The sequence below is a fragment of the Anoplopoma fimbria genome, chromosome 14 (genome assembly GCF_027596085.1).
Source record: "Anoplopoma fimbria isolate UVic2021 breed Golden Eagle Sablefish chromosome 14, Afim_UVic_2022, whole genome shotgun sequence".
Taxonomy (NCBI): Eukaryota; Metazoa; Chordata; class Actinopteri; order Perciformes; family Anoplopomatidae; genus Anoplopoma; species Anoplopoma fimbria.
In genome coordinates, this window is record NC_072462.1 from 9256570 (window position 1) to 9283143 (window position 26574).

The following is a 26574-nucleotide window of genomic DNA, read 5'->3' on the forward strand; positions in this document are numbered from 1 at the left end:
GAAATTGTTTATAACTGTCTATTTACTTGACAGCCTTTGTTCTTGCCTTATCAAACTCTGTTGTAGCCATGTCACTGTGTTCCCAATTCTCAGCAGCTACTTTATTGATTACAACATTATCAAAATCGAGACAAATGATTGCCCAAACTTAAAAAATAAAGCCCTAAGTCGTAATAAATCGGATGGATGACGCAAACGCTTTGAATGCCTAATAAATGCTTTGTGGTAAAAACACAAATTAAAGATTGAGAAGAATTACATTTTAGTTTTTAAACAAAAACACCCAAACTGCTCTGTTGACATAATAATGAAGTGGAGCTGTAACTGTGGCCTCATTTCACTCGTACACACATTACTGGAATAAGAGGGAGACTGTAATAATGACACATGCGGCCACATCAAACAAGACTTATACTCACACAGTTACAAGCCTTTTCCTTCCATGACTCATTGTTATTTATAGAAAAATTCCCAAGAGATGGTTTGCATAAGTGTTTAAGATCAAAAAACAAATGTACTAAATGCACAAATGTGCAAAAGTGTGTGTGTGTGTGTGTGTGTGTGTGTGTGTGTGTGTGTGTGTGTGTGTGTGTGTGTGTGTGTGTGTGTGTGTGTGTGTGTGTGTGTGTGTGTGTGTGTGTGTGTGTGTGTGTGTGTGTGTCCGTCCTCTTGTGTGGTCCATTAGCTCAGCAGTTCGAGGTAGGTGACAGGGACTTTTCCTTTTTGGTTCCCCCGTTCTCCAATCAACCAATCAGGATCCATTCCTGGTACGGTGTGTACGGTAATGAGCTGGAGAAACAAATAAACAGTACACTTTAAGAAAAATTTCAACAAAATGAAGCTGTTTGAACAAGAAAAAACAACAAAACAACTAATACCAAGGTTGTTTCCAATGCAAAGGGAAAAATAAAAGAAACATCACGAGGTGACATTTGCATTATCTTCTCCTTCCATCCATCAGCCTCAGACTATTTTTCAATGTCCATATCTGTTTCCACTTCCCCTAAGATGCGGTAAAACTAAGGCAAAAAGCAGACAGGACAGGAAATAAAGATCACAAGCAATAACTCCAGGAGGTAGCATGGCTAGCATGCTGACAACATTATTATGCTGATAAGTATGCAACTTTTACCACACACTTTGTTGTCATTAACTCCTGTTACTGTTCTTCTATTCACTGCCAACTATGCAGCTTCCCTCCTGCTCTGCATTTTGTATTATTTACTTGAGTACTTGAATAAACAAAGATAGAATTTTTCTAAAATTTTAGGTCAGTTAAATTCTGTGTGAGGTCAAGGATCACTTTACGTGCACATTTCAAATTGAAAGCCTTGTCAGGAAATAACGGGATTCGTTTTAAATCCTATTTCTCTTTTTAAGAAGTACTACTGCAAAAAATATGTCCAAGTCAAGGAAACAAGCCAAGACAGACGTAGTAGCAGTGAGCTCCACTGCTAGCATTAGCAGTGTTGCTAGCATACATGACTGGTCTGTTTGGAATGCGTGGAGCAGCACTAACCACTGACTTCAAATCTAGACATGAAGCTGGTCAAGATCCAAGCCGTAGTCCAGGGTGTAGTGAAAGACGAAGGTGATGGAAACTAAAATGTGATAATAACAACGATGACAAAAACTAATAAGCCTCTCCCAGAAACTGCTCTCGACCCATAGGTCACTAATTGGTGAGACTCTTAATTTACCACGTGCCTGGATAGACTCACAGCAGATAATACAACAATTCTTTATTAGAAATTGTCATCTGTCTTAACTAACAGGCCATGTACCACAGTCCTTCATAGTATCTGTAATTAAACCTCTTCTTAAGAAACCCACTCTTGATCATCACACGTCATGAAGACCTTTGAGAGACTGGTTCTGCGGCACCTGAGGACCCAGCTTACAGCTTTCCTGGACCCACTACAGTTCGCCTATCTGCCACACGGGGTGGAGGACTCCATCATCTACCTGACGCACAAGGCCCTCTCTCACCTGGAGAAGCAGGGAATCACTGTGAAAGTCATGTTCTTTGACTTCTCCAGTGCTTTCAACACCATCCAGCCCTCCCTACTGAGAGAGAAGCTGCTGGAGATGAACCTGCACCCCGACACCACTTCCTGGATCACTGACTACCTCACAGGCCGGCCACAGTACATCAGGGTGGATGGCTGTGTCTCTGAGTCTGTGATCAGCAACACCGGTGCACCCCAAGGAACTGTTCTGGCACCGTTCCTCTTAAATCTCTACACCTCGGACTTCCGCTTCAACTCTGGTCCCTGCCACCTCCAGAAGTTTTCAGATGACTCCTCCATTGTTGGATGTATCACCAGGGACAACGAGGAGGAGTACAGAGGACTGATTGAGAGCTTCATCACATGGTGCAGGATATGGCGTTCCACCAATGTGGATGAAGCGCAGTTAGTCTGGCGAGACAGTCTTAAAATATATAAGGCACTCCGTAATGCTAGAGCAGCCTATTATTCAGCATTAATAGAGAAAAATAAGAACAACCTCAGGGTTCTCTTCAGCACTGTAGCCAGGCTGACAGAGACTCACAGCTCTGTTGAGCCGTGTATTCCTATAATCCTCAGTAGTAGTGACTTCATGAACTTCTTTAATGATAGGATTCTAACTATTAGAGAAAAAAATGTATAATCTACTGCCCTCAACCAGTACCGATCGATCCATAGCTGTAGAACCTGAAATATATTTAGATGGCTTTTCTCCCATCGACCTTCAACAATTGACTTAAACTATGTCTAAGTCTAAACCTTCCACCTGTCTCTTAGACCCGATTCCGACTAGGCTGCTTAAGGAAGTTTTACCTTTAATTAGCAATTCTTTATTAGAAATTATCAATCTGTCTTTACTAACGGGCCATGTACCACAGGCCTTCAAACTAGCTGTAATTAAACCTCTTCTTAAAAAACCTACTCTTGATCCAGAGGTGTTGGCTAACTATAGACCTATATCTAACCTTTCGTTCCTCTCTAAGATCCTTGAGAAAGCAGGAGCAAATCAGCTGTGTGACTTTATGGATTACAATAGTTTATTTGAGGATTTTCAGTCAGGATTTAGAGTGAATCATAGCACAGAGACGGCACTGGTGAAAATGACCAATGACCTTCTAATAGCTTCAGACAAAGGACTTGTCTCTGTACTTGTATTGTTAGACCTTAGTGCTGCATTTGATACCATTGATCATCAAATCTTATTACAGAGATTGGAGCATTTTATAGGCATTAAAGGAACCGCACTTAGCTGGTTTAAGTCGTATTTATCAGACCGATCTCAGTTTGTATATGTAAACAATGAAAGCTCGATGAAAACCAGGGTTAGTCACGGAGTTCCACAGGGGTCTGTTCTTGGACCAATTTTATTTACCTTATATATGCTTCCCTTAGGGAATATTATCAGAAAACACTCAATAAACTTTCATTGTTATGCAGATGATACCCAGTTATATCTATCAATTAAGCCAGACGAAACTAACCAGTTCTCTAAACTTCAAGCATGTCTTACGGACATAAAAACCTGGATGACCTGTAACTTCTTAATGTTAAACTCTGAAAAAACAGAAGTCATTCTACTAGGCCCAGATCACCTTTGAAAACAATCAATTATCTAACGATATAGTTTCTCTAGATGGCATTGCTCTGGCATCCAGCACTACCGTTAAGAACCTCGGAGTTATCTTTGATCAGGATCTGTCTTTTAACTCTTATATAAAACAGATCTCAAGGACAGCCTTTTTTCATTTACGTAACATTGCGAAAATCAGGCAAATCCTGTCTCAAAGCGACACAGAAAAACTAGTTAATGCAGTTGTTACCTCTAGACTAGATTACTGTAACTCCTTATTATCAGGCTGCTCTAATAAGTCTCTTAAATCTCTACAGTTGATCCAGAATGCTGCAGCACGTGTTCTAACAAAAACTAAGAAAAAAGATCATATTACTCCAGTATGAGCTTCTCTGCACTGGCTCCCTGTTAAATCAAGGATAGAATTTAAAATTCTTCTACTTACCTACAAAGCTCTAACTGGCCAGGCACAGTCTTATCTTAAGGAACTTATAGTTCCATATTACCCAACTAGAGAGCTGCGCTCTATCAATGCAGGGTTACTTGTGGTTCCTAGAGTATATAAAAGTAGGATGGGAGCCAGAGCCTTCAGTTATCAGACTCCTCTTCTGTGGAACCAGGTTCCAGTGTCAGTCCAGGGGGCAGACACACTCACCACTTTTAAGAGCAGGCTTAAGACCTTCCTTTTTGATAGCGCTTATAGTTTGGGCTGGTTCTGGTTCGCCTTGGTCCAGCCCCTAGATATGCTGCTATATGCCTAGACAGCCGGGGGACTACCTAGGATACACTGAGCTCCTCTCTCCTCTTCTCTCACTCCTTCTTTATGTATTAATCTCCTATTCATGCACATTACTGATTTTGCTTCTTCCCTGGAGTCCTTGTGCTTACTTGCCTCGCAGGTTCCCAGGAATCAGGGTTATATTTGGAATGTCATCGTGCCACGTGCTGAGGCCCTGCTGACATCCACTGCTACTACCACTATCATTATTAGTCACATTACTATTATTATTCCCTGTACTATTACGCTTATTGACTTGCTTCTACCCTGGAGTCTTTGTGCTTTCTCGCTTCGCAGGCTTCTATAAATCGTGGCTGTACCTGGACTGTGGTCGTGCATCCTGCTTTGGCCCTGCTGACACCGACTGCTACCACCATTATTATTACTAGTCACATTACTATTACTATTACCTGTACCATTACGCATATTAGCTTTACTTCCACCCTGAAGCCCTTTTTGCTTTCTCGCTTTGCAGGTTTCCATGAATCGTTGTGGTACCTGGACCGTAGTCGTGCCTCCATCTGTGAGCCGACTGACACCCACTGCTACTTCGATTATTATTATTAATCACAGGTTTTTTTTAGGGGAGTTTTTCCTGTGCCGATGTGAGGGTTCCGGGACAGAGGATGTCGCATGTGTACAGTTTGTAAAGCCCTCTGAGGCAAATTTGTAATTTGTGATTCTGGGCTATACAAAATAAACTGAATTGAATTGAATTGAATTGCAGCAACAACCACCTGAAGCTCAACATCAGCAAGACCAAGGAGCTTGTGGTGGACTACCAGAGGAACAGAAGCCCCCCTGTCCCTGTTTTCATTCAGGGAGGGGAAGTAGAGAGGGTTGAGTCCTACAAGTACCTTGGGGTGCAGATCAATAATAAACTGGACTGGACACACAACACTGACGCCCTCTACAGGAAAGGACAGAGCAGGCTGTTCTTCCTGAGGAGGCTGAGGTCGTTCAGTGTGTGCAATAAACCGCTCAAGGCATTCTACCAGTCTGTGGTAGCCAGCGTCCTCTTCTTTGCTGTGGTGTGCTGGGGTGGTGGCATCAGGACTGGAGATGCCAACAAACTAAATAAGCTGGTGAGGAAAGCCAGCTCTGTGGTGGGTCTGGAGCTGGACAGTCTGGAGTCAGTGGGTGAGAGGAGGATGAAGGTCAAACTCAGAGCCATCCTGGACAATCCCTCTCACCCTCTCCATGAGGAACTGTGGCAGCTGGGCAGCTCATTCAGTCATCGGCTCATTCCACCAAAGAGCAGGACGGAGCGCTTCAGACGCTCATTTGTGCCCACTGCCATCAGACTGTACAACAACAGCGGAGACCACAGTCTGTCATTATGCTGACCAGCCCCCCTCCCATGTGGATATACTGTACATTTTTATTTAATTGTATTGTATAATATGTTTTATTTATTATCTTAATCTGTTTCTCTCTAGTTGAGCTGCTGCAACACCCGAATTTCCCCCATGGGGATCAATAAAGGAATATCTATCTATCTATCTATCTATCTATCTATCTATCTATCTATCTATCTATCTATCTATCTATCTATCTATCTATCTATCTATCCATCCAGAGGTGGTGGCTAACTATAGACCTATATCTAACCTTCCCTTCCCTTCCAAGATCCTCAAGAAAGCAGTCGCTAATCAGCTGTGTGACTTTCTGCATAACAATAGTTTATTTGAGGATTTTCAGTCAGGATTTAGAGTGCATCATAGCACAGAGACAGCACTGGTGAAAATTACAAGTGACCTAACTGTGAGGGTTCCGGGACAGAGGATGTTGTATGTGTACAGATTGTAAAGCTCTCTGAGGCAAATTTATCATTTGTGATTTTGGGCTATATAAAATACATTTTATTGAATTGAATTCAAAAGAGTTTAGGTTTCAGCCATGTGTTGTCTCACAGCGAGGAGCACGTAGCCTCAGGTTGCTACAGGCATTGGCTGACCTACTCTTCATTAGACTGAAGATCAGTCATATGCTACCCCTGGCCATTGTAATTGTATTGCTTTTAGCAGTTTTAATAAATAACAATTAATTAATATCAATAATAATAACTCAATTATGAATCATAAACAAACACCACCATCCATCAATAAGGAAAATACCAGGAGTACCCACAGACTGGTGAAACAGCGACTCACAGACACAGATTTCCCATAGCTTGACATGGCTGTGTCTGCCAACACTATCAAAAGGAAGTTTCATACATCCTATACGTCTCTACATCAACTTCATACAGCTCTTCCTCTGTAACTGAATCATTTCATGTTAGACAAACTTTTCCAACTTTGGAAGATCTCCTATTGATTTGATTAAAGATATTAGCTTTAGCTGTACTTTGAAATGCATGCACTTTTGCTTGGAATAAAGACTGTGGAATTAGTTTTTTCATCTCTTACATTGAAGTTCAAAAGAGATCACTTCAGGGCTGGTATAGACAGGTGGAAGAATCCCAGCTACCAACTAGAAAGGAACTAGAAACGACCACTGCTGTTTTGTGTGATTGAATAAATACAACCAGTGCTGTAAAGTGTCATCAAACAGACTTCATTCAAACTCAAAAATAAGTATTGATGTAACTTAATACAAGCAAAAGACTATCAGCCTATAATACACTTCGTACAGTTGAGCCAAAACACAAAATTAAACTCACCAAGTTTCCCCCTGTGTCTCTGGTCACAGAGTAGCAGATGGGGTCAGAGATGCACTCAGCTGTGTTTTCACTAGTGGCCCCTGCTGACCCTGGGGCCGTTAAGAGTAGTGAGTGAGGGGTCAGCAGGCAGTCAGTGGCAGTAAAAAAATGGTAATAGTTCTGAGAAAGTGTAAAAACCACTGGAGGTCCTTGATCATGCAGCCATAACTGGACACCCAGAATATGATGCAGTATGCTGCAGAGGGGGGCACACTCAGTCACATGCATACACACACAACGGAACACATAGGTTCATCCCAGGCATATAATATTTCTTTAAACATACATATGGGCATGTGAATATTGTTTTGAGACACACTTGAAAAATGTGAACCTATCTTTTAATGAGTGTATGCAGGGAAAGGCCACCGTCCTTGCAATGAATAAGTTGATGGCGGCTTTAAACTTTTCATTTTAAGGATGCGTCTGGTAAATGGGTTGATAGATCCACAGGTGATAATCTGAGGAGCTTTTAAAACCTAAAGGCAATGAGAAGCTGAAATGCTCAAAGTGTATATAGATTTAGATATGGAATTAGATATGCTTGTACCAGTCTCCCAGCTAAAGTCCTCTAACTGCTTTCTGTTCATGAATAGGTCCAGCATTGCTCCTTGTGTATCAGAGCTGTTTAAATGGGGGCTGACTCAGATATCCTACTATACCTCATCAGCCAAGAGGGACAGCTCGCTGACATCATGGGCATCATAGTCATACAGGACCTTGGCTTTTCTCGTGCCTGTAACAGGGAGCTGTGTCTGCTCCATAGCCAGTGTGCTGGGCATTTGGCTAGACAGAGAGGAGACTGTGGTCCCGGGGGATGAAGGTCCAGACAGGAAAGCAGAGGAGACAGGGTCCGGGCAGGCAGCAGCAGTGTGGGGGGTGCTGACGACAGTAGCACATCTGCGTGAACATTGGAAGAAAAATGAAGGAGTTGAGTTAAGTTGATAGGCTGTTACGGTAATCATATAAAAAAACGAGACAGTGGTCATATCCAGACGACTAATGGTATTCCATGGCAATACAATTCGAATTTGTTTGTGTTTGTTGATTTGGCTGTTGGTGCTTCCTCCTGGTCAATTTAAAACAGATTTGGAAGCTTTTATGCAGTTCTGGTCAACACTGTTTTCCCAACTCTCTTTCCCTTTAATTTTCTATTAAGTGACACAAAATAGAGAAGCACTTCCCCGACCTGTTTGACAACACCACACATCCAGTATATTATGAATCAGAGGTGGGCAGTGATGAGTTACATTTACTCTGTGACATGTACACAAGTACCTATTTGGAGTAACTTTCACTTGACAGAGTAGTTTTAATGCAGCTTACTTTTTTACTCTTACTTGAGTAGATTTTTAGATAAAAACCTTTAATGTTACATTTGGATACATTCATCTTGTATTTTATGCATGTATTTATATATGTATATATATGATCCGTTTAGAGGCAGGTGGTCAGCTCAGCGCTGTGGTCTGTCTTTGTGAGACTAGCTGGTCCCAGGTGCTCTGTTATCCTCCACATGACTCTCTGTTAAAGGCATAGAATGTACATAAAAAGTGGACTGCAGTTTTGCAGCCTCAAGTTTGAAATTTTGGCCGTCGTCATCATGGACTTTTGCAACAATGAACATCTGGTCTGAAATGAGCTTTATCTCTAAATTAGCCTGAATGAGTCGTCTGACGTGAGACATTTTCCAGAGGATAATAGTCGGATTTGTCCACTTCTCTAATCTTATCGTCTACATACAGAGACCTGGATTTGATCTGTGTCTGTCAGTGATAAGAACTAGAACTTCTATACTGAACAAAGTCACAATGACACAATGCCATCAATGTCAACATCATTTCACACACATCTCAGAAAAGACACAACACATTTATACCATAATTGTGCCTCTTAGCAGTATTTTAGGTTAGGGCCCCAAAGAGGTCAGGGCCAGCCCTGAGCCAACATGGCACTGACTTCAACTTCTTCCATCTCTTGATCATGGTAGGTCCTGACACCGGCTAATCGATGCACCAACAGCTGGACTGGTGTAACACAGAAGACCATGGTGAGTTCACCATGGTCCCATGTGGGATACCTCGGTATAAGGATAAGTGGCCATTCATGGGTTAGGACTGTATGTTGGCATTTTTCGGACGTGTCCCTCTCAAAGAATGAGCCTTGTTGACACCTCTTGACTAAGAGCAGATCTGTTCTTGCGAAATAAATCGAAAACCTCATTGAGCAACTGAAAATAGTAAAGAAATGAAGACGGGGCTATATAAACTCAGTGGAACCAGTGTGGCGTACAATTCCTGTGTTACATCACAGCCACTGTAACTCAAAGCAGTGGTCGAACTAGGATGATTTGTGAGAATATCTCTAGTGTCTGCTGTCTGGAAATAAAAGATCATGGATAATTGGATTGACTGAGCTATCCTTATCTCACTTGTTGAGCTCCCTCTGAAGGTCCTGCATGTAATGATGACACTGGGCGTAGTAAGTGGCCTGAGCCTCTGCAAAATCCTGCAGACATCGCAGGTGGTTGAGCTGAGGGGAGAGAGAAAAAGAGGAAGTCAGTGTGAGTGGAATCCTGGCAGAACATGGTACATACATATATGCATTAAAGATAATAATCAAATACATTCCATTATCTGTAACCGCTTATCCTGGTCAGGGTCGCGGGGGGGCTGGAGCCGACATCGGCCAAAAGCAGCGTACACCCTGGACAGGTCTCCAGACTATCACAGGGCTTACATCCATTCACACTCACATTCACACCTAGGAGCAATTTAGAGTTATCAAATAACCATCAATGAACCTAAACTGCATGTCTTTGGACTGTGTGAGGAAGCTGGAGAGAATCCACGCTGAACATACAAACTCCACATGGAAGGGCCCGGCCCCTCTTGCTGTAACGCAACAGTGCTAACTACTACCCCACCATGAAGCTCATAATCAGATATAATGCTTTCCTTATTTCAGTCAAAAGCTCATCATAAATGCAACTAAGACTCTCCTTCGTTCACAATGTGTTTAATGGTGGTGTGACATCCTTGCAAACTCACATATTATCCAGCACAACTTGGAGTGCTTCCTTACATATTAAGGACTTATTGAAAATGGTCCTTTAAAGCTCCAGTTCTCTCATTTTTACACGCCAGTTCTCATGTGTCACTTTATTTGTGGCTGACAGGCGAGTGCACAAAACAATGCAAGCCTATTCGCTTTCTGGTGAAGAGCTAGCTGAGAAGATTTCTATCATTCTCACACCTGCCCTTTAAATATGAGGCCAAAGCTGGTTAGCTTAGCCTAGCAGAAAGACTGGAAACAGGGGAAACAGCTAGTATGGTTCTGTCTAAAAGTAACAAAATCTACCTACCATCACTTATAAAGCTCATTAATTAGAAAACGTAATCTATAAAAAGACCGCATTTAAGATCATTGACTTTCCACTTAAAATGGGTCAAGGACTACTTTTTAAAAGTTCAAAATAAAATAAATAACTGGTCTAAAAATACTGGAATAGCCTATAATATACCTAGCATATGTTACTTTTCTTGTTTTGTAAATTGTAGCTTCCTAGTAGTAGTCATGCATTTGTGAAATATGTGGTTTTCGTTGTCATGGCTGGTGAAAGGATCATGCTGGCGCTACTCAGCCTCAGCAGCTCCACAAACATCTTTCTACTTCCCCTGTACTGTTCTGTAAGCCTCACCAAGCACTTTGTTCCTAGCATAGTAGACCATTTCAATCATAGCTAAGCTAGCTAAAGAGCCTGCTAACAGACAGTCAATGTCTTACTGGCTAAAGCTTGCTAGTCCCCAGTGGGACACTTAGTTCACACAGTTAACTCAAAGATGTATTTGTCCCATCGACTACAAACTGGTTTGACTCCAGAGGAGGTTAAAAATACGAAAGCTCTTTTTCTCTCCTTTTCCTTAAAGGTCAGCGATGTCAACAAGCTAATGGTACATCTTTGTGTGTGTTATAGTTTACTCAAGTTGACCTTTTTGCAATAAATTTGCATATTTTATTTCCCCCAGTGAGAAGCTCATTCATCCTTTGGAGCACACATGTGTTCAGTTAATCTGTGCAATACGTCAGACCAACACAAAACAGTTCATGGTGCTCATTTCCTCTTTATAACTGCTGTTTACAGGATGTTCTGGAAACTAACAGAGTCTGAGTCAGTCACTCACATGCGTGCTGCCGATGCCCTCCAGCAGCAGCCGGGTAACCTCAGCTTGTCGGTCAAACTCTGTCTGAGCTACACGGAGCTCGTGCTCTGCCTGCAGGAGGAAATGACGGGACAGGAAGGAATCATTAATGGCCTTGCATTTAGACACACACAGATTGCCAGACACTGCATGCCCACTAGTGAAGGTACTTACTTTGTCCACTTCCTCACTCAGCAGCTGAGAGATCAGCACAAGAACAGAAAGAAGCAATCATGAACCATTCTCAGGCTCAAACACAAAAAATTATGTAGACACTATAAAGATCTATAAGCTTTGTCTGTGCTTCAATCTGAAACTGTGAGAGGAGCTGAATCTAAACCTGCAGAAACTGGCTTTAGTTAGTCCGTTTATGTTACTTCGTCAATTTCTACCCTGAATCTCACCAGATGGATGGCAGATGAACGGGATCTAAACCAAATATATATCTGGCCAGTTTGCAGGCACCAACTTTGAATCAAACAGTCAAACATTGAATTTATAACATTATCCGGGCTTGTATTGTGATGACTTTTGCTTATTTAAGTAATTAAGATATCATTCACTTCACTTGGTTACTATGTCATTTTGGATTTTGCATAATAAATCTCTGATGCATTAGCATTAACTAAATACTGAGCTTTTCAAGTAACAGCAGTGGCTCTGCTCTCATCACACAATCATATCACAGCAGTCAAGAGTGTTTCACAACTGTCCTTCCAGATGCAATCGAGTGTCGTAGAAATAACTTCAGACAGCAGTTTCAATTAATGATGTCCTCTCAGCATCAGGTGTGCAGCTGCAGCATGAGCAGTGGGTTTGTTAGACAATGAAATGCAGCACTGGACATCGGAAAAAGAAGTTAAAATGGATCGAACAAGTGATTTCTAGACCTGTAGTTCGGTTTTGATGTCTTATAGAAAAGAACCAAAAATAAACCAAATACAAAGCTGAAAAGCAGTGTTGGACTGCGAAAAAGTAAGAGAAGTGAGTGAGCCACATACCTGTTCCATTTATTGAGAACTGACCCACAACATACACCTATCATTCCTTTAGGTTTTGTTGGTGCTGCTGTGGCCGTGACAGTTACAGCTCTATCTCTACTTCTCTGTCTTCTTTTTAAAATGATATGATCTGTGGTTGGGGATGCATTGAATGTTAAAGCCAGGTCCACCGTCACTGATAATTTGCCATGTGATGGTATCTGGAAAATGGTAATATTGGTAAAATGATATTGTGTCTTTAACAAATAAGAATGTGTGTGATTAGAAATGAAAAATAAAGAAAGAACCAGATGTGACCTGGAATGAAGCAGAAATACTTCAGGGTCTGCCTGGGCTGCTGTTGGCCTACAGCCTAAACTGAACTTGACCTTTACTCTACATTCTGCAGCTGCACACTGATGAATGCTTGCTGTATAGCGCCCTCCTGTGTTATACATGTGTTCTATTATGAGAAAGCATCTTTCTCATTGTATAACATTTTGTTCAAGAACATTACTGTATTGTTTTAGAAATGGCATGGAACCTGAATTAATCTTGGGTAGAGCGGGTCGCCCTAACCCTAACCACAAGGTTATTATTGAATTTGTACCCCTGTGTTTCCACAGGTAGGGCAAGGGGTCGATAAAAAAATTCTAGCACACAACAAACACACACAATAGGTCACTGGAGACTGACCCCAGACTACCACAACTAATTTATCGGTTGCTGACAAACATTTATGTGTACAACCTTCCTCTGCTCTGATACACTGGGATCCGTCTCCACATCCCAGCTCTCCCAGCCACTCTGCAGCTGGTTCAGTAAGAGAGTCAACACCAAGAAACACCAGCTGAAAGTCAACAAGCCTCAAACGTTCTAACTCTACAGAGCTTATTATACCTAACATATTGTACTGTCTGGATGTCTCTCTCTCTCTGATAGACCAGGTAGAAATGCCTGTTGCTCTGTCCTGCTAAAGCTTAGCTTAACTTGTGTTGTCTGGAACCAAATCAATTTTATAATTCCTAAAAATAAAAATTTTGAGGAGTTTTGCTACTTAGTAGTTGTACTCTGTTACTTTTACAGCTATTAATCACTTGTAACTGTGAAGAGATTGATTTTACATTTTAAAATATCATCAACTTGTTAAATATGATACGATGTTATAGTCCACCTTCATCAGCTACAGCAGGTAAATAATTAATTAGTAATGATGACACGATAATATTCATATATTGTACAATAATTACACTCACAGGAATAATGAGTACTTTTACTTATGAAAACTTATTATCATTATCAGGATATGTAGTTTTACTCAAGTAAGTTTTTGACTAAGTTTTTTTATACAACACCTAGAGCTACAAGTCACAGTGAAAGAAAAAAAAAATGTGACCAACTGTGTTTTAATGTGAGCTACTATATCCAACAGGTTTTTAATATTACAGTAGATATGGAAACGATGTGGGGACAACACGTTCTACAACATGATTATATTTGTATTAAAAGTATAGACTGATAACTTTTGATTGATGATGACCACTAAAACACACTATAGAATTTGTTCCAGTGTTTCTTTTATTTTTATTCTATCCTCAGCAGTTGGAAATACAGGGACTGAAATGGAAAATCTGCACTCTCTTCTAAATATTGTGTGTGTGCGTTTAGTAGTGGTCCATCTGAACAAGTTCTCATTTTGACACTATCCTGATTCATGTACAAATGAATACAGCCGTTTCCAAGACCCCAAGTCACCACCAGGTAACCAGAGCCAAGATGGTCAGATGCTAAGCAACCCAGCAAAAGCACTGGAGTGTCTTTAGTTGTGTTAAATGTTTTGTTTTGAGTCAACAGTTTGGCTCATTAAGGCCATCGCTCTCTATTATACATCTTATATACTGTGATTTGCTCTCTTATGACCAGTGCGACTAGAAAACTCAATGTAGTCTTTCCAGAGACACCTTATCATTTCAGATCAAACCAATGTGGAGCTGTTGGATATTAATGTTTCTAACAAAAAAAAACATGCATAAACATGCTCATGTCTTATATTGATGTTGCAAACATAAACAGTTGCTTGCTCAAGCATTAGAAATGCAGCCCCTATGTCATTTACTTTCAATAAATCATTCATCATGAACAACACGTGCATCTTGTTGTGTTATTTATTAGCTGTCATCCCATGCAGCTTAAATAAACACACACCACAGTACTGCTGTTTCAAACAGATTCCAGGTTGGCTTACTTTAATTTTATTTCAAAGGTTTGAGTGAGAGGGCTTCTTAAAATCTAACAATATATTTTCAAATTTATTTGACTGTAAAGCAAATCTCCATACCTGTAAAATATCAAACTTTGTTGCCATTGAGAAAGCCAAAGAAGAGAGCCGCATGTCTATCTAAATTTCTCTGAACAGCTGTTACTGTAGCGACAAGATAATGGCAAATGCATAGGCATAGCATAATAGTAGCACAAGAGAGAGGAGTCGTAAAGTCTGCAAACAGTATTTAGTAGTAATGTCAGTTATACAACTATGTAAGAAACATTCGCTAACATTAGCCACAATAAGCTACTGCTCATACCAGATCAAGTGAGGTTGAAGCAGCAAAGTGTACTGAATTTGGCAACATTGAGTTGTTTTGCTCACAAATTTTACTTTTCATTTTTGTGTAATTTTGCTTTTCAAAAGCTACATAGTCTTGCTTTAACATTTCTTTGGTCTATTTGCATCCTCATTGTGGCTGAATGGCACATAAGAGCCAGTCCACTTGGTGTTCAAGAGCTCAATGCCTTTTAGCATGTTAGCATAGCTCCTGCTCAGTGACATAGACCCTGCATGTGTGCCACTCGTTTCACTTGGGACTCTTACCGCTGATGCACTGGCAGAGAGAACATAATTTCGAGGCCTTGTCTCCTGAAAATCAGGTGCAGCCTAGAAACAAGAGCAGGGAGGAGGAAACACATGTTGGCACAGTCATGCAGTTACAATCATTAAGCAGAGAAACAAAAAGCATACCAGCAGAAAGAAAACTGATCAGAAGCAGCAAGGTGCAGAAGGAAGTGTAGATAGCCGTTGGTGGTTGTGTGTGGTATCAAAGTGGTTGAAATGACCCATGACTGTGAACCATTTATTGATTAGATTAATAAATAGTTGGGGACAAATAACATTCTTATGTTGATGGATTTACTCCCTCTTGTTGTGATGTTGCTACCATTAAGAGAAGCTTTTTGATAAGCTTAGCATGGTTTAACATGTTTTCCTTGGTTTTTTTCCTAAGCTCTGCTCAAAGGCTCATTTGGTCGATATGCACCATCTCTGTTCTGTCCATCTGAAGGGCGCCACCTGCTGTTTCTGAACGTCACATCCATGTATGGAGCAGAGACCTTTATTGTTTTTATCATATTTAATTCATTTTAAACTCATGAGATGATATCCACAGAGTGCCTTAACTGCTCTGACACCACTGAAGTAAGAGAGAAAGATGAGATGAAATTTTTATAACAAAAGATGATAGTAAAATTACTTTTCACAACTATCCTTAGTGTCAAACTCTTATTTCTTAGTTAATACTACTTAAAGGTGTTTGTTTAATTTTGGTGGTGTTTTGCCATGAATATGCTGACTTTTCTACATATAGATTTTGGACTACTCAACACCTTGAAAAATGCTGACGCTATTTAAAAGTTCCTATAGCCTTAAGCTTTACTTTTGTTGTGTGGATAATATTCCTAATATTTCTACCGCTTCTTATTCTTATTAAATTGTATTAACTTTTACTTTACTGCATATTATTTTGTGCTGGTAAATATACACCTAATTTCCCTGTCAATATCCCCGTTTCAGCTCCACTCATGATTCTGATGATATATCAACTCTGCCTGTTACACAGTCTGGCTTGTAACCCCAGGGTTAACATAGAGGACTGTGACAAACTGCTAGCATGTTTGTCACAGTCCTCTACTGTACCTCAGTGTTAATGGTACTTTGTACTACTGCATCTTGTATTGTGCTACTCCATCATCTCCCTGTGAGCCCGCTGTTCTGGCAACGAGCTGGGCTGGCTTCAAAGCATCTCATAGTCAGCATTAGGAAGCTTATCTCACTGAGGTTGACAGACATGCAGCAGGCACTGCAGGTAGAACCACTGACGAGCATCTGAGAAGCTTTTTCATTCTGTTTTAAAGGGGTAGTTTGATTAGTGCAGCCATGCCATCTGAAGAAGCAACCAGCTCAGTGCAACACAAGAGGAACAAAATGAGGATATCAACAACTTATAACTGACACAACAATGCATAATGTTAGTTGCTACATCAGAGCTGTGTGCTTCTTGCTATTCCACCTACCATATGAATATTGCTGTACTTCCCATCTTTGTGCTTTTTCAGTCTTATATTGTACGGATGTGGTAGAAAACAGCTGGCACAAGATGCAGGTCACCAACAGTGTTGATTATTTACATAAAACATAAGAGCTATGAGGCAGTGTTTCTCACTTTATTCATACATTTTATGCCACTCCAGGGCAGCACTAACTTAGTTGGCAGATGTACAGCCTCCATCATTTACCGGGCTTATTATGTTTAATAATCATGTTTAATAATCATCTTTTATAACATCTTTTGTTATAAAATTGAACCTTGGTATTTCAGGCTGATTTCGGTCCCATCCAGATTTCCCGTGTTTGGAAGTTTTTGGCAAGTTCTTTTCATCTCACTTTTAAAGTGCTTTTCTAGTCTTCCGACCACTCAAAGCACTTTAATACTACATTTCATCATTCACCCATTCACATCCATTCATACACTGATGACAGGAGCTACCATGCAAGGTGACATCTGCCCATCAGGACTAACTAATCCTTCACACCCATTCATACACTGCAGGAAAAGCCTAAGGGAGGGGCCCAAGAATTCATCAACACAGACTAGAGGAGTCTGGGTTTGAACCACCTCTGAGCCATAGCCAAATATTTAGATTTTCCTCCCCCGAGAGATGAGCAGACACACACCGCTTTATGTCCACAATTTGAATTGTATAAAATAGGCTGAAATTTCATTTCGACATATCCATCTATAAATTACATTTTTATGAATGTAAAGCTTAACTATGAATCATCAGTGCGTGCCTCAATTAGCGTGCCAGACAGGCAAGCGGGTGAACAAACTGCAGTGAAAATGTTGTATTTCAAAGGCTTAACAACGAATATAGATTAAAGCAGAATAATTTAGTAAGATAAAAATCGTTTTTCAATACATTTTAACTTTTGGACTTTGCAATGCTGGAGTTATTTGAAATGTTTGGATCACACAAGTCTGTAACAATCCTATAAAACTCTCACTGGAATTTAGGCTTAAATATTTACTACAGAGCCTTTTTGTAACCCGTACCAACAACTTATCTTTACTTGGCCTCCCCTCTGCTCTGTGTTGCGTTATATGTGTCACATTACTATTATTATTCCCCATGCCATTACTGCTTGTATCATCATTATTATTCTACTACATTCATTGCTGCTGTTATTATTAGTAGTCTTCATTTTTTCCTTTGTTACTCCGCTTACTACTCTTATTATATGAATAATTTATGTCATATGCATTGAATATTTTGTAACTCTGCTATGTTTATTCTGTACACATAACATCACATTTCTGTCCATCCTTGGAGAAGGATCCCTCCTCTGTCGCTCTCCCATAGGGATGTGTACAGATTGTAAATTGATTCGTGATTTTGGGCTATACAAAATAAATTCAATTGAATTGAATTATACTGAGGCTCCAGAAAGAATATAGGGGAGATGCTGATTAGTGTAGAATGCATAGACATGCAAAAAGTTGATTTCGGTTAAGCAGAGCAAATCCAAGGGCAAGCAGAGCTATTTCAGTTTGAGCATTACATGCTCTCAAAAGGAAAGTTTCCCCTCTTGAATAAAGATTGAAAAAAATGCTTGATACCACTACCAGTTTGGGGATGACTAGATCAACAGTCTAATACAAATTCATTTTAGAAATTTGAAATGGCCTAAAGTCTAACATACATGCAACTGAAAGTTGAATTCAGCAACAAATTCACTTGAGAGAAATTTGGGAAAAGATCATTTTGTTTATGTGACTGCTGCTAAAGCTGCAGTACACAAGTATTTTAAGTTAACAATAGAATTAAATGGCTACATGTAAGAGAGAGATGGTCATTGTTATTGAAGATAAATATCTGCAGCTCTGCAGAGTGTTTGACACTGGTTTATATAGTGAAACATTTGGCAGCTTAAAAAACAGACATTTCCCTACAGATTAGTAGAGAGCCAAAAGAGAGTGACTATTGGACTTACAATCATCAGGTAGACACTAACATGACTCCAAATGAATGATAATGTTGTTCTGTGTTTGCTGGACTTTATATGGTGATAATGTGACAGTGTATTGTGTTCAAAATGAATATTACTTTGAGAGGTTATAGGTTGAACAGTAAAGCTGTTCTGTCTATCTGCACAGTCTAGCCACTGTGGGTCTCATGCTTACTGCAATTTAAAAAGCATGATAGAGGACAGGAGGAGGAAGAAGAACTGCAGGAGCAACAAATCTACTTGAAATTTCATCTCACCGCTGCTTTGGCTTCTGCCAGTTTGGCTTTTTTCAGACGTGCTTTGCAGATGTCAAGATCCAGCCGCCGATTCTCTAGAAGTCGCCTCTCTTTCTGCAGAGGACAGGAGGGATCCAATCAGAAACAGCACAAAATCAGTTGTTCAAGTCTCCATAGCAAAATATTTCTCCTCCCTCAGCATGAGTTAAAATGGAACACAATGTCTTAAAGCACCAAGGTCTTATAGTAAAGTAGTGAGTAAGAAAGTAAATGAGTCGGTCAGTCAGTCTTACTGATATAGTCCTCCAGTCTCCTTCCAGGAAGTTGCGTAGAGGAGTGAGGAAGCCGGCGGCTGAGGTTTGGAGGAGCTCGCGCTCGGCTCCGCCCAGTCTCTTCTGGTACTCACCCACAGTGATCAGGGTACTGCCTACAAATACACACGTGATACACATTATGTTAAACCCATCAGCTTTCAGTCTGACGACAATTTAGCCCTCTAGTCTCAGGGGGTTCAAGTCCTCTTGATTGACACCTGGGATCCCCTGAAAGCTTCAACCGCAACATTTTGTGGGATCTTTGAAAATCTTTTTTAAAGTATTTTGTCACTTGCAAAAATCATTACAATGTATTTTGAAAGCTAACTGAAACCAGCAATATTTTTTATTCAAAAAGCAAAACATGTATTCACAAATATTAATAAGGGATTTATTAATGTGGAGTTTCTTCTTATATTGCCAATGAATAGCCAGTTGATTCTGGACAGTCCTTCTTCCATGGGTGGCCCTGTTGTAAACGGTCCGCAATGCTAATGTTGTGTAGTTTAGAAAATCAGTACGTTTTTCTGTATAACCTGAAAAGCAAATGGATTTTTTTTTCCTCCTTAGACATCATGGTTTATTATTTAGCTATTGAAAACCGTCTATCACCATCAGACTGATAAAAAAATGACATTTCGGCCGATGAGTTCGGCCTCTTTTGCTCACAGACTGTTTCACCAAACATGGCTGATTTATTAATATGAATTATTTGATTATTATTCTGAATGTACAGGATGGTGCTTCAAAAGAGCATACCTCATGGGTACAAAGCAGACAACATGTTTACAGTTTCATTTGAACCAACAACGGATTCATTAACAGCACCACTGACCGTAAGGTGTTCCTGGACCAAATTCATTGGCAGCTTCCAGCATGTACTGGCCCAGCAGCTCTGGGTTCGTCAGCCTGGAGGGGAGCTTCTTATCCAGCTTGTCATAGATGAACTCCTCTATCCGAGCACCTGGATAGCAGGATAAAATGAGATCTCAGGGAAACTGTAGACACAAGGTGAAGCCTCATTCAAATCATGTAATAATCATAAAATAAACGTATATATACACACCATCTTTTTTCCTGAAACAAGCTATCTCAAATTCATTTTATTCAACCAAGTACTGAATATAGGATGTATATTCCTTCAGAGACCCGCAGGATTGCAAGCCAACATTACTGTCTCTAAGAAGATGTAGTGGGCTCTGTCTTAAAGCCAGAGTGAAGATACTAGGACCATATAAAACCTAATGAACTAATGAATCCATTTGTAACAACCATCATGTCATGATATCTCGGGAAGGGGGCTGTATAACCTTCCAAAGTGCGGCCAAATTCTGGCGAGGGAGGACTGGCATGGCAAGATACGTGAATGAAAATGGTTCTATGGTTCCCATATTCTGAAAAAGGTCATATGTGAATATCTCTTACTTATTATATAACTTGTGGATCCAATAAGCCCTATTGGATTCATGTCTGATGAGGTTAGTCCCCATAGCAGCCAAATATTTGCAGCGAGGCCATTTTTTGAAACATCAATGTATAAAGTGATTAAGTGAGTGTGGTGACCTCCAGTATATGAATGAAATAATGAAACTGTACAACCACAAACTACAGAGCAGACTCCAGAACACAAGTGCTCGCCATCTTATTGGCAAAAACGCAATTATTGCAGAAATATCTAAAATTTCAACATCACGTTGGTGTTCCTTAGGGTCTTAGTATCAACCTAAATATTTCTGTAAAAACTTATAAGACATACTAGAACATGGGAAAAGGTCATCATAAATTATATAATTATGTTCTAAGCTCTTATACAGTTTCACTATATATTTTTTAATGTTTATTTCAGATTTATGACTAGAAACACATGACACACATAGTTCTGAGCAGTTCTGATCTTCAGGTTCCCATTTTTCAGATATGTACACCACTTATACTGATGACCTGGCATCTCCCCCTAAAGATCCCATGTCCTGCCTAAAAAAGACTAAAGTGGCTCTAATATGACTCACTTGTGCGGGATCTACAGGAGTGGATTTCTGAATTATTATTCCATTAGTAACAGAGGACAAGTGCGTTATCACAGAACATTAGGAGCATTCCTAATGACTGCTTGGTCAACTAACACACTGTAAAGACAGTACTGTTAATTTATCTACCCCTTATGTGTAAACAGGAGAGAAGCTGGAGTAACAAAAATATTCATTTAAAGTAGAGACAGAGAGACAGATAGAGAGAGAGACAGAGAGATACAGCGAGAAAGACAGCGAGAGACAGCGTGAGAGAGAGACAGAGAGAGAGAGAGAGAGAGAGAGAGAGAGAGAGAGAGAGGGTTAGGGGTGCAGTAGAGTGTGAATGAAGAGAGTGAGTGGTGCCGGTTTCTGTGCAGCTCTGTGTCACTGCAGGCCAGCATGGAATCCAGATGGACTAAGCACTTTTTAAATGTTTTGATATATTTACATGTATGAAGAAACCCACAATGATGCCGTGAGTTGATGAAGGCGAGGATGAGTGTTTCAGCGGCTGAGGAGAGGTTAGAGTCAGCAGCATTAACTTTGGACAGAGCTAGCCGTTTCCAGTCTTTATGCTAAGCTAAGTTAAGATCATCTAAATGACTGATGGTTGTAGCTTCATTTTCATCAGACAGATATGGGAATGGTTTAATTCATTTACTCATCTTACTAAAAAGTGAATTATTGATTTACTAATAAATCTTGTGTATTTACCTCAGGGACAGGCCTTTATTTGGAACAGGCTTAAATAGAGGGGCAGGACTTTTGACTAATTAGTTCTATTTAGTTGTTTTTGGATTGCTGTTAAGCTTCACTTCCTGAAATTATGTTTGTCATAAAAACCTTCCATTGGCTCAACTGTTATAATCCCTCCTGTGTATCGAAGGCTTTTCATGTGAAAACTATGTAGGAATGTTTCACGGAGGGCATCTTAAAAACAACTGGGGAAAAGGGTAGAGTGTTTATATTGGGTCCATGCACTGTACAGCAGACGGTCTCTGAGTAGTGCAGATTCACTCTGGATTCAGTTTCACCATGGGATACAATACAGTCTACCCTGATCAAACTGTGAATGAAAGCATGGAGCCATACTGTGGGTCTTTGTGCTACACTGTACATCATGTGTACTCATTATGTACAATGAGTTCTTCAGTCCTCTCTTAAACAGCAGCCTGGAAAATGACTTACCAGTGTGGTCGACTGGAGCATGGAGGATTAGAAAATACACAGAGCGAGAGTTAGACATTCATATCAAGGTCCATTCTACTATTCTGTCCATTTTAAGTCTATTACAGAATAATGTAGGAATATGAGAATCTCTAAATGTGATACTAAAAGAGCTAAACACACACAAACACACACAAACACACAATTACAATTTGACATTTAAGTTTAAAGGTAGGGTTAGTAATCTTCTTCAAAAATAGTTTTGGTGTTTTTGTTGAAATAGACCTTTGGTATTCTGCCCGTTCACTCGTTGCTCTACGAGCTGCTAGTTTAGCAGCAGTGAGTACCAAAAGTAGCTGTGTTGGTTGTTTACGTTTATAATGGACATTTTGGGGGTGGGGCTTAGAAGGGAAGTCTGAAGGCAACTTTTGCTGCAAGCTGCTTTCATAGGAAAAGAGTTGTTAACACTGGGCTTGGTTTTGAGGTGCGGCCATTTTTTAATCTAGTTATTGAGTATTCTTGCTAGTTTCTAGAGATTACCAACCCTGGCTTTAAGGTCATTTAAAGTGCTGCAGAGAAAGCAACCTTTAAAACAAGCTCTACAGATATTTCCTCAACTAATTTAAATTGAATACAATTTTAAGTGTTTGCCTCTGGCTTGTTTGAATCATGTTTCAAACAATATATGGAGTCCCTAAGGAATGAAAATGGAAAATGCATTACTTATTTTTTTCTCGCTAATTTAATTACTCATTTGACTAATAAAGACAGCCATACTTGGCGTTTGTTTCTTCAGGGACTCCATATGAGGAGATGAAAATATTAGTTGGGAGGTCACATGTCTTTTCAAGTTATCTCTTACTTGGGTTGGGCTGCAGGAGCACCTCGGTCTGTTTTAAGATTTTTTCAGTCCAGTTCTTGGTGCAGTCTGCCCGAGTGATCAGGTTCTCTAAGTGGGGATCCAGCTCTGTCTTCTCAGCTTGGCCCAGTTTCTCCTCTGTGAACTAGGAGACAAAGTCAGGATCCTGAGTGTGCACCGCAGGCACAAAACTCTATTTTGTGCTCTATCACAGCTAACACAGCTAACACATCTATGAGTAAATAAACAAAAAACAGCTTCAAGCTTTTAAGTGTAAATGTTTGTAGACATGCATATATCTATGACAACATGTAGCATAGAGAGTTTGCATGCTTTATTGATGTGATGAAATATTGATGCAGATTACAGCCTTTCAAATGGACAATACCAAACATTGGTTAAAAAAAATTAACATCTCATCAAGGTGGAGCTTTCAATGCTAATATGACTGGATAGTTTTGTGAATAATATTGCATCATATTTTAATTGTTATATATTGTGAGTCAAATCTCCAACATAACCAGTCACATTTCTCTGTCAGGTACATATAGTACTACAATGTTTTCCTCTGCAGTAGAAGCACACAGAAACTAGTATACAGCTGAGTTGCATATTTCTAAGAGCCTTTTGTAAGTTATTTCAGTGAACAATGAGTTAGAATAGTAACATAATCCCATATTAGTCATATCTAAACATCGTAAAAAATCTAAAGCTGTTTGGGGCCCTTTTAGTCCTGGACCCAGGTCCGGATTGTATATCGTGTCTACCAGTAAAGTCTGTCCCTCGTGTTTCCTCCTGAACCACAGTGTATTTCTCTGGCGTTTGTGAGCGTAAGGAGCCGGGACTGGAGTGTGTGACTCAACATGTGATGTCATGTGTGTAGCTGAGGACCAGAGGAAGATCAGTGTGAAGTGTAAACTTGTTCGTATGAGAGATTCTCCTGAAAGCTGCAAGCAACAACACCACAGTTCAAACATTCAGCTTGTTCTAAACAGACCTGTTTTCAGCAGACTGATCTAGCATTAAAAAATGCAAACGTTTTGTCCCACAGCTTCTCTCCAACTCGCTCTGCAGTCAGAAGTTTCCTGTGTTTAACACGAAGCTCTTGGACAACCTCAGATAACAGCTAAGACACTTGTTAACACTGGGGCAGGTCCGTTGGTCACAGCACTGAAACTCGACGTACACGTCTTCTGGTTGTTCTGGATCCAAATGAATAACTAAAAGGTTAATGCCTTACATACCCATAAAAAAACTACAGACCTGACTTGGGTGCTGTATGAGGTTTTGGCACAAAAACCTCAGAGATTCATTTGAGAGCAAACGTTTTCCCAATTAAACACACCCCTCTTGGAATAAGTTAATCACTGTTGTTATTAATGATTTAATATATGAGCACACCTGTACAGGTGTGTTATCAAATCTTATACCAATGTAGTACAGCTGTCAGAATAGCACCACATGTATTTAATAAAGGCTCAGATACACTATGTGCTGGAAGTGGTGATGGGAATGTGCCACAAAGCCCTACAAACAGCATTCTCTGTAAAATCTAAACCTTTCTTGCTTTCTTGACAATCGTCCGAAATACAGTAATGATAGAGTGACTCAGAGCGTTCACTTTTCCACAGGAAGTGTAGATGCATTCGACCTACCAATGGTTGACTTAGATAAATTAATGTAGGGATCATTAAGCACCTACATGTGAATACACCCCCGGTGAGTTTTAAAAAGGAGTTTTTGAACCGAAGTAGACAAAAATCTCAATTAGTTATTTTGGTAACTTCACGTATGTGAAACCAAATTTCCAGAAAAGCCAGCTGGTGGACGTCGGTTTGGCTCTACTGTGCGCAGGTCGTAACACAAAATGCATCATTATAATAATTTCTGAGGGGGGGTTGGTGTCAGGTTTGATCCTTTACATGGAAGAGTTAGATATTTCTGAATAACATCACACATCTTGTACAAACAGAGCTCCTCGTCCCTGCCTGTTGATGAGAGGAGCAGGGAGGCTGCCGCTGTCACGTGTCCGCTACACTCGATCACAGCCATCAATAATGGATTGAGGCTGGACAGCCTTTATCGGCTTACAGCGCTGGCCGTTCTCATCCAAACACACGATACCGTACAGAGTTCATTCATATAATTGTGATTTAAAACACCGTGATCTAACGTGTGTGTCCTGATTGAATCACACGCAATGACCCACAGATAACGGTCCTTTTCATCCACGAATGACGGTGGATTATTCCTCATGTTCCCCGAGGCTGCTCGGTCCGTTGCGCCGATATGATTCGCGGTTTACCTGTACTGCTCGGGTGAAGAAGACCCCCGCGCCTGAAGCCAGTTTTTTCACGTTGAAATCCATGGTGCCGCGTTGAGCTGAGCTTACAGGCTGGGCCTGTTTGTTTCCCTGCAGGAACTTCTCCGGATCAGCTGAGAGGATGTAGCAGCAGACTCAGGACTGAAGTCCTAATCCGCTTCATGGACCATCGGAAATCGGCTCTCCGCCCTGCCCTTAAAGGGACCACGGCACCGGGCAGTGAGTCACGACTCCCCGCCTCCCTGCAGCCTCTGCCTGCGACATGTACTGCTGCTCCCCGACGACCTCCACACAAACACATGATGCAATGATACAAAGTCAACACTAATGCTATTCTCTGGACCAGTTCTAATGAACACTGTTCACAAAGAGGTCTGTGGATTACCCACATACACTGTAGGCTACATGGAGTTATTGATTCCATTCAACTTCACTGTGTTGGGGTGGAGCTATGGAGCTTAGATCTCAGAGGCTGAGCAAATAAAACCCAAACTAGCTGCCTGGTTAGAGGAGACTAAGAAAATATCATTGATTTATTTTTGATTGATTAATTAATTGATTGCACTATTTTGTTTATTTGAGTGTCCTGCAGCAGATGGTTCACAGCTCGTATGGATTTTCAAAATATTGGACTACAATAAAACCAGGGTGGTCACATGACCGATCGCAACATGAAGTTCTACAAAATGCATTAGGGACCTCTGCCCTCTCTGTAAATTAACTGTCAAGTCATTGTGGTAATTCTCTTTGATTGGAGCATAGTTTTTGAGCTTTAGCTTATTGCATCTTATCATATTTCCTTTGTTCCTTATGGATCTTGAGTATTTTTGTTTGACTTTATGTATGCTACACTGCATATTGTTCCTGAAAATACAATCAGAAAGAAGTAATATTGCAGCACCCTCTCTTGACCAAAGGTAACTGTGTGCTCTGTCCCAGGTCTAACTCTTTTTGGTCAACCTTTCCTTTTTGAGACAGGACCAGGCGGTTCCATGGCCAAATTATTCCACATGTCTGCTTTACGAGTCCGGAATCCAATCACATGTTCACCACATATTCATGCACCCCAAGAAAGCTCCTCATGGC

At 40.4% G+C, this 26574-nt stretch overlaps 1 protein-coding gene across 3 annotated transcripts; it reads right to left on the reverse strand.

Moving 5' to 3' along the window:
* Positions 1–543: 543 nt before the first annotated feature.
* LOC129102031 (endophilin-B2-like) lies at positions 544–25663 on the reverse strand. Of its 3 annotated transcripts, XM_054611958.1 has the most exons (11): positions 25471–25663; positions 23169–23310; positions 19966–20094; positions 19110–19243; positions 18838–18930; positions 15113–15175; positions 11438–11461; positions 11246–11335; positions 9493–9593; positions 7724–7961; positions 544–789 (listed from the first exon to the last, which is right to left on the reverse strand). In XM_054611958.1, the coding sequence occupies exons 1-11, from the start codon at positions 25531–25533 to the stop codon at positions 682–684; spliced, it is 1185 nt and encodes a 394-aa protein (XP_054467933.1). In that variant the 5' UTR covers positions 25534–25663; the 3' UTR covers positions 544–681. The 3 variants fall into 3 exon arrangements, with proteins under 3 accessions (XP_054467933.1, XP_054467934.1, XP_054467936.1); XM_054611959.1 differs by lacking the exon at positions 11438–11461; XM_054611961.1 differs by lacking the exons at positions 11438–11461; positions 15113–15175.
* Between the last annotated feature and the right edge of the window lie 911 nt (positions 25664–26574).

What these genes read in the sequence shown, in the direction of transcription:
- LOC129102031 (XM_054611958.1), bottom strand. Translation starts at nt 25,533, where the DNA reads ATGGATTTCAACGTGAAAAAACTGGCTTCAGGCGCGGGGGTCTTCTTC. An exon ending in TCTCTGCCAGTGCATCAGCG is followed by an intron (nt 11,462 to 15,112) that starts GTAAGAGTCCCA and finishes CTGATCTCTCAG; the next exon opens with CTGCTGAGTGAGGAAGTGGA. An exon ending in CTTCAGAGGGAGCTCAACAA is followed by an intron (nt 7,962 to 9,492) that starts GTGAGATAAGGA and finishes ATGTTCACGCAG; the next exon opens with ATGTGCTACTGTCGTCAGCA.